The sequence below is a fragment of the Pagrus major genome, chromosome 19 (assembly GCF_040436345.1).
Source record: "Pagrus major chromosome 19, Pma_NU_1.0".
Taxonomy (NCBI): Eukaryota; Metazoa; Chordata; class Actinopteri; order Spariformes; family Sparidae; genus Pagrus; species Pagrus major.
The window spans coordinates 3,670,773-3,680,264 of NC_133233.1; the positions used below are offsets into that span (position 1 = coordinate 3,670,773).

General features: G+C 38.4%; 1 protein-coding gene across 1 annotated transcript in view; it reads left to right on the forward strand.

Annotated features, from left to right (window-relative positions):
- plppr5b (phospholipid phosphatase related 5b) overlaps positions 1-715 on the forward strand; it is a 158,254-nt gene extending 157,539 nt beyond the window's left edge. Inside the window, exon 8 of the mRNA XM_073488533.1 lies at positions 236-715. Coding sequence (XP_073344634.1) covers positions 236-265 — 30 coding nt within the window. The 3' untranslated portion in view covers positions 266-715. The remainder of the gene's footprint in view (positions 1-235) is intronic.
- Positions 716-9,492: the final 8,777 nt, after the last annotated feature.

Below are 9,492 nucleotides of genomic sequence, written 5' to 3' on the forward strand. Positions count from 1 at the left end.
AATGTCACATGTGACTCCAGGAGGCATTATGAGATCATTCTAGATTCCTTTGGCTGATGGTGTTTGGAATTTTCATTAAAAAGGAAAACAAAAAAACTACAACCGTAAAAAGAGCCCATAACCAAGAGCAGCTTCAAATTACTTTCAAGGGATTCATCCAAATAAAATGTTCCTGTCCTGAATTCCTTCTTTCCATTTTTCTGATTTCCTTTTGTGTTTCCCTTCTACCCTGCAGAATCACATCGCCTTCGCTGAGGTCACATGACGTGGAGTCGGCCGTGTGGCAGACCCATTGGACATCCACGCTCTTCACCGTCCAATCCAATTAACCAGAGTGCACCGTTAAACCCATTCTGTGTGTGTCTGGTCTGTGGTATGTTGTCCTATGTTGTCTTTATCAGGCCCCTGTTGTCATTTGCAGCTTCTTGTATTCAAGGAAAAAAAAAGACAGAAGTGTCAGTATCTCAGCGGGACAGGCTGCTTCTGCTTCTCCACCTATGCACTTATTCTGAATCCTGTCAGACTCTCGCCTTCCAGAAGAAGCTTGTTGTTCGGCAAACCCCGGAGCTGACTTGTTGCACACTGTGGGACACTAGAGGAACAAGTGAAGAACTGGATTGCACCATCTCACCTCTGCCTAGGTCAAATATTTTCACATGGGTTGGTTATTTTGTGTGTGAACCAGCATTGTTCCAATAAAACGTCTGGAAGGAAAGCCGTTCAGTAAGTAAGTTAAGTGAAAGTGTCCGAACAGTGAGCAAACCCTCTCTTGTTATGTTGCAAAAGTTGATCTACACCTTCAGAGTTTGTTAGTGCTGTTATCACATCAAACCCATAACATCCATAAGACTACTGTGAATATCAGAATGTGACACTGTCTGCTGGGCCCATATTCATTTTGAACAAATTTACTCAGACACTATCTTTCAATTAAAAATGCTCCTAAATTTTTAGAGAGCTCCAAAGGCTCCTTTGTTGCTTAAGAGTTTTATCCTAGGGTCCATCTTAGGGTCCTAGATGGGTGTGGTACAGAGACAGAGGACTGTTTTGTAAATTATATTCATAATAGGTCAAAATAATTTAGCAGCCCAAAAGTTTTAGAACAAGACTCAAGTCTGTCCATGCCAGTATAAAACTAGATGTGATGTGGCGATGCAGATTTGGAGGAGATTGTGAAGTGTGAGAACGTGACGAGCTTGCTTTAAATCGTAGGGTTTTGGAATTGGACCACTTAAATTGTCTTTCTTGGAACTCTGATAAATATGGGCTCAGGTCAAAGTAGCAAATTACGAAAACTGCAAAACTTTCTGTCTGTCATTATGTATTCATGTGTCATCGAGCTGTCCAGACATCTCTTTGAGGGTTCAGGGTGTGTGTACATGAGTGTATGTGTGCATCCACTTAATATTCAACTGCAACCAATGAAAACACCGTACACTCTGTATTCTAACAAAACTGTCAAGGGTTACTTAGCGGCATCAGACAATCACCAACTCCCTCTCTCTTTCTTTGTTATCTATCTTTGTCTTTTTCTTGTACTTAAAATATCTAATGGTTGTGTGGTAGCAGGTATATTCTGACACTGTACATGAGGAATGGACGTGGTGAAAAGAGCACACAGCCTCTGCAACCCATGGTCAAAAGAGGGCAACATGCTTTGTTTTTATATGTCAAAGCTAATAAACACAAAGGTCAGTCTGACTCACAGGCCAAAACTGAGATTTTATTGTATGCATTGAGTAGTCAGATATAGTTCTCTGTTTGTCTCCCATCTGATGTTTTCTGCCATGTCAAATCAGGTTAAAGTGATGTAAGAAAATCTACAGTTGAGGTTAGTTCCCTGTTTTCAGTTTCAAGAGACATGCAGACACACTGGGCTGCCTTCACACTGGGAGAAGGCCGTCTCTGTTGTTCCATCTCACTGCCAACTTCCTTGATCATTTAATTTAGTTTAAGTTTGGATGTTGCACTATTTAAATCCTCTTTGTCGTTCCATTTATACATCAATTACTATCCCTCATAATGGATACAATGCAATTTCTTTTAATGTATAAATACTATTTTAGAATTGAAAAGTCAGTCATATTCCTATTATACTAGATGTTTATTCGAAGACCTGAAACAATTACAAGTCCTACAGACTTTTTCAGCTTCACAAATGTCCACTTTGTTGGACATGAAACAGAACATTTCTGCTTTTGAGTATATCTTGTCTGCTGTTTTCCCCAGATTCAAATGAGAAAACTTATTTCACTTTTATCTCTGTGTGTACGGTACTACAATTGGTACAGGATGTATTTAGTCTATCTTAATACAATAACTGAACACATAACTGTTCAGTTTTTTACTCTTTTAGATACTGTGTAGTCACACACCCAAGATACATGCAAACTCAAGCACACCGTTTAACTTGCAAAAATACTTTTATTTGCAATGTTTTGGTACTAGACCTTCGTCAGGCAAGATAAAGTTCTACAACTGAAAACATTACAAATAAGCGTAATTGTGCACGTTAGCTAAAGTCAATTGCCAGAATAAATTTTGGCAAAGTACGTTTCTGCATTACAGATTAAAACTAGGGCTGTCAAGCGATTAAAAAAGCAGTCTAATTAATTACAAGCTTTGTGATTAATTAATAAAAATTAATCGCACAAACCAGTATTTATTGTAAGCCTTTTAAATTATTTCAATTGGTAGATGAGTGAATCAATGAAAAAAATGGACATTCTCCAGTTTAAAAGGAGGTGATTTTTCAACCTTGAAGCTTTCCGATGTCATGAAAATTCCTTGCTGCATCAAACACTCCTGCCAACAGTTCTATCTATCTATCTATTTTAATGTGTAGGGTCTCTCTGTACTGGCCACAGGCGTGATATGTATTCTTATGTTACTCTGAGTAATACAGCAAACAAACATATTTCCCAAAATACTGGAGCACATTACAATTACTCACATTGGACATGCTGAAACAGTCAATTTTTTGCCTGTTATAAATGACTTAAACCTGCATTAATTATTTTTGGCTAGTAGCCCCCGTTTGTGAGTATTGTGTTCTTCAAATACATTAGAGTTACAAAGCGAACATTATTTTCATCAGCACTAGAGACGAACAGCTTATCATCTTCCCAGTGACAATAGGACATGTGTTTGGGAAGAACAGAGATCCTGCCAGGCGACTTTGAGGCAGAAGGGATGTGTTGTTACTATTACTGGCTGGCTACTCAGCACAAGACCAACACATGCTCATACTTAAACGACTGAATAGGTTAATTGTCATCATCTGAGACTACTACTACTGAAACTTTGGTTACGTTTAGGCAAGAAAACTACTTGGTTTAGGAAAACATTGTGGTTTGATTTTAAATAACTACGTTACTTCATTTACAAATGTACCTATGTTATGTAGATAACTTGTGTTACATAAACGGAGCTAACAGCTTACAGCTAACTAAGCTAAACACACAGCAGAGGACTGAGAGTTTCTAGTTCAGAGGAACATGAAGCGTTAAACAGTGAACTGCAGTGTAATGTGACAACAAATCATGTTTACAGTAAATAAATGTACTGATGTACTGTACTGAGCACAGTTTGGGGTTAAAAATTAATTAATGCAGCTTTAACTGGTCCATCAATTAATGAATTGCCGTCCTTAGAGTACCTTATTGTTTTAAACAGTGACAAACATTAATACTGATCAATGATACGTATTGTATATTTCCGTTGTATCAAGGTGCCACCCCTCGTTTGAATTAAGTCATTCTCCTTTGTAGCAATAACAAGTCAGGCTTTCTTTCCCATTAGGAGAGAGGATATGAATGAATTGAAGGTCTAATTCTGTTGCCCCTTCAAATCTCTATTTTTGTAATAATCACTGAAGCACTTATGAATAAGGACTCCAGGTAGGAACATGCAAAAAGCAGCACTTTAAATCAATCTGTCAGGGGCCTATCACAAAGAGACATAACGCTCGGAAAGCCAGCAAAACAATGGCTTTCCTGGAGGGCACTCCTCTCCTGCGATGTGTGTTGCATTTTTTGAGCAGTTTTTAGAAGTTGAAATATGTTCAACTTTACTGCACAAGTGCGTGAGTCGCACTGCATTAATTACATATGATGGTTTGTCCAAAACATGCTTTCCAAGGCGTTTGCAAAGCAACTGCACCTGTAGCGACGAGTCTCTGTGTGGTCGGCTCCTAACTCCTCTCATTGCTGATGAAATGGCATTGCAGACTGCTTGAAAACAGAAATCACAGAATATTCAGGACTCGAAAAAAAAAAAAATCTGCTCAAATGTGCATTGCGAGAGCTACACTACCCTAGTCTAGTATATTTAAAGGAAAAGAGAACTGATATAAATATATATAGTATATATATATCCTTTTGGTCATATTCTACATTACTGCTATTTTCTTATGACTGTGCACTGTGTGAGTGTTCACGATAAATGTTTCTTTTTCTCCTCAGAACTGTTATTGCTTCTTCATGTCATTTGAATAAGATGAGGTATATTTCATGTTATTGTTCAGAATTACAGTTACATTTTTATACCCTGTTTTGTGAATAGTAACATTCATGTTCTTCGTGTTAATATTTATGTTCCTTACCCTGCTGTGTATTCCAATTCTTTCCTCAATTGAGCTTGTTCTGAGACATCGGTTATAAACTTTTCTAAACTTGGTGGTTTTTATCTTTTTTCTCCCCACACAGTCATGTGCTTTCTTTGCTTCTAGTGGACCATTTTGTATGGATGTTGTTGCTCTTCTTCTATTCAAATTCTTTTTATATTATGCATATTTTTATTCAAATTTCCTTTCTTTTCAACTTGAGTTCAAATTGTGACCTTTTACACTGTAGAAAAAAAGAAATTTACAGCCTTTGAATAAAAAACATTGAAAGGGATCAAACATTTGGCTCCAGAAGTTGCCTCTTTGTTCTGTTTTAAAAGCAATGTAACATGTATGATGTTGGTTCTGCCCACCCGTCCTCACTCCCAAGTTATGTTTTGTCACGCCCCTCCTTGTCTGCCAGATAGCCATTCTGCCAGAAGGCCTATTTAGCACATGGTTAATGAGAAATGTTGCAGTTTGGTTAGTTTAGGCACCAAAACTACTTGGTTAGGGAAAGATCACTTTATTGTACAAGTGTAAGATTTATGGCAGGAGCACTGCTGAGAGTGAAGACACATTTGTAAGTGACCATTTCTACTGAGTCAGTGGAAGTGAAACGATGATGGTCTCCAGATACCATATACTCTTTGCTGATAAATCCTCAGAACTTTTGGGGGAGAGCAATCACATAGTTCTTATTGTGCATGTACTGTATTTGTTACATTCCACAGCTGTAGGAGGACTAGGAAGTCTGCTGGACTTTGATGCTAATTTAAGCTCTAAAATGTTTGTTTTTTTTAATGAAAAGGACACTATCAAACAGGTACATAACATAACACAGATAACATAACCCATCTGATAACTACACAACACAAAGACACTGATTCAAACATGCAGGCTATGTAGTTTCACAGAGTCCATAGCAACCAGCATAGCAACAATAGAAAATGTTGCATTTTAACAATTTTCTGGCGTAACCTCTTCGTAATAACTAACAAACTAAAATTCATACACATTTACTGAGTGAAAATTCTGAAAATGACACATTTAATTTTTTGTTAAGAAATATAATCAAAATACACTTAAATACAGAAACTCAAAATATTACATTTTTCTAATAATGAAAGAAATGTCCACCATTTTTAAATTTTTTTTGTCTGTTTAGCGGACTTAAACTTGACAGTCATGTGACATGGTTGCAGGACAATAGAAAAAAATAGGTAGAATAAAAAGTATGTCACAATTTTAGAGGCATTATTGTGAAACTACTACTTTTTGCACTGTGGACCTCAGTAGCTATTAGACATTTTGATGTGACTGGGTTACCACCACTGTTCCCCTCCACCTCTTGATGTGAAAGTCAGCTAATAAGCATATAATGATGCCATGATATGCCACATTTGGTACAAATGTCTACCTTGGACAGATCTATGGTTTGAAGAAACGTTAACTGCTAACATTATATATGGGTATATACTGGGCTGACAGCTGTCATGTAAACATCAATACCACTGGAAAACTTTATTTCTGAAAAGCTCCAATATATCCATGGCTTGTTAATAATAACAAAGCGCCTGAAAACTAAACAAAGGTTAATTCTACGCAGTCAGGAGGACAGAATTAAAGATTCTGTGACATTTACAGATTGACATCTACTAATGGATTTGTGTATTGTTTGCAGGAAGATGTTTATCCAACCCATTCATCCTCCCTGACCTTCTCTTTTTGTGGACTTCCCATCATATTTCCTGCAGCTACTTGTGAGTGCTGTCACTTGAACGCAAACAGATGTGGTTTGGGGGCACTTGCTGAAACGACTGATGCTGTCATTCTTCTTGGGAGGACAGTCCCCGGTGTAAACTGGACATACTGACTTCCCCGTAAGACACGTATCTACCACACAGCGAGGTCTGTGACCATTTTGTCCCATGAAAGGACAAACCAACAGACAGCTCGACTCTTGTGATGGATGCTTTAGTAACATTAGTATCTGCCTATCTGTGATATAAAGACGGGGAGATGTAGATGCAGAATGTGCTTTCTCTTTCTTGGGAGATTTTCAAAGGCATATCGAAACCAAAAGAAAACAAAAACATATAATATTCACATATTATTATTGTACCCGCAAATTACATATACATATCCATATCCTTTTTTTAAATTATAGTTGGTGTAAACTACAGTACATATAAAAAAAACATCCCTGACAGGTTAATGGAGAGCAAGTCTTTGTAGTTCTCTTTCTTTTTAGCTGCACATCCAGACAATGTGCTTTTGCAACACACTCTTATTGAAAAACCAGTATTGTAACATGGCTATAATTATCTTAAAATTGCCATGTAGTGGATCATGTCTCTGAGGATTTAATTGCACTAATGTGCTCTCGTTGGTCTCTTCACCAATGACAGTGAAGATGTCCTTGCCTCACAGCCAGTCTGTTCATCTTTATTTAAAAGCAGCAGTGGCACGGCCTTGTGAGTTCTGTTCGTTGCTCATAGCATCTGTTTGACACTGAAAAGAACCATGGTTTTGAAACAGATGTGCCCATCTGTGAATAGAATCAAGTTAATTATCATTATAGCAATGTAATGTATTGTGTAAGCCATGTATAAGTGCATTGCATTTAGCACAGTAATAATATATATTTCTACAATTTCTAACAATTTAGAAAATACTTTGGGGTGTACCATCACAGTAATGACTGCGACTGTAGACCATTCAGCATTAACCCCAAACCATCCAACACCTTTAGATCCGTACTGGTACACCTGAGAGACAGGACGCCCAAGGAGTGGTGTACGACATCATCATGCTCATCATGATCAACCTGGACAAGAGACTGAGTAAACCCCTGAAACAACATCATCTGTTGGTGAACACCAGACCAAAACCACTGTCAGCATCCACTGGGAAGAGGTCAAAGGCCACACAAGGAGTCAGTGATCAACTGGAGAAAGATAAAGGAGGACATTCACCATCTTTGAACAGAGACAGAGATTACTATCTCTATTCTTATACATGTTATTTGTGAGTGGTCATGTGATGACAACAGAACCATCTCCATAACGTCTAAGTTAACTCCATCTCCTGAGGAAGGGTCTCACCAAAACCTTGCAATTTCAGGCGGATGGCCGTGGTTTTGCAGGACATAGCAGGGCACGCTTCAGTGAACTCTGTGACCATCTCAGCCAGTGCGCCTTTTTTACTTAAATCAAAATTGTATTATTTACAAGGCATGTACAACAGTCAGCACCAGTAAATAAGTATACCAGCAAGACAGTAAACTGTATATTCCCCATTCCTTCCCTCCTGCCCCTTATCCCTAAGTAAAAACAAACAAACAAGAAGAGTTTGTGCTCTGAGTGTAAGTTGTTTTTTTGCTTATTTGGCCTCACATCTATGTGCATAGGAAGTGATAGTCTGCCTCGCAAGACTGTTTGGGTGGTTATATGGGAGATTTTCTGCCAGAAAAGCCTGTGGGAAATCAGGTGGTACAGTATATAGATGGTCAGGCTGAAAAATGTAGTAAAGATTCTTATTTTTTCTACCTGACTCAACAGTTTTGTTGACTTTTTATTCTTAAACTTGGTAAATGTATTGTTTTCAGGTATTTGAAAAATAATAATAATAATTTTCAGGTTTCAGTTGCAGTTTCGTTCGGTTTTAACAAAACTACCTGCTTAGGTTTAGGAAGATCATGGTTTAGGTTAAAATAATAAGTCAACGTTCACTTCTGGTTTCACATGGGACACAAACAGCGACAATCACAAAAAGTAAAAATCATCTAAGTGATGCACATGCACATGAAAAACTGAAAGATCTGCAAAAACTCAGCAAGTGGACTTTGTGTTAAGAATTTTGTGTCAATCATGACACATTCTTTACACCTTATCGTTTGAACAGATGGTAGATGTGTTTGATGTGAATGAAAGAATAAGAGAGAGTTCAGGGATCTACTGTGGTCAAGTGGTGACAAAGCCTTCTCCTGAGACTCTCTGTTGCAGATCTATCACACTGGAAGAGATATGGGCTTTGATAGTTGATCCTTGAAGTGTTACAGTACCACTGAGCTGCCTCTTCATCATCATCCTCATCTGCATGCATGCTGATATTAAGGGACTTCTCAGTGTGAGTGACTGGATGCTGCACGCTGGCAGAGACAGTGAGCCTGAGCTCAGTAAAGCCTATGAAGCAAAGACATGGAGGTGGGGGTGCTTGGGGATGTGCCTTGCCTCAGCTCCAGGGTGTGGACACAGCAGGGGTTGATGGAGGAGAACTGAACTGCAGTCATGCCAGCATAGCAGCTGCAGTGTGGCCACCGAGCCACCATAATCCTTAATTCCAAACATCCACATTTTTGATTTGAGATCCTGCCTCAGCCAGTGGCGTGTGTGAAATTCATTATCATCATGTGAGGAGATCAGAGGGGGAGAGAGGCAGGGAGAAAGGGAAAGAATGCATTCATATATAGAGTGTGAAATGAATGACTTTAATCTGGTCCTGCTACTTATCTGTGGGTGTGAGCGCTGGATCGCCGCAGATGAAATAGCTTCATTGCATCAAACAGCATGTAAGATGAAGTGGATCATTTACCCAGAGAAAATGCTGTCATTATGAAGTTAATGACTCAGAGTGTTCATAACCATAGTATAGGAAAACATGGTAGTGCTCTGCTACTGTATCTGCACATACTGGCCCATATTTTCAAGTATCAAAGTGTACAAGTTAAATCAGTTTGGCCTTTTAATCGTAATTCAATAATTTGTGGTAGCTGTTTTTCATAATGTACATGAATGCAGCTCTGATATTTCAGTCCATGGTGACTCTGTGCAAGACACCAATGGCAATAATAGGAAAGACAGTAGAAAGCAAGACACATTTCTGAC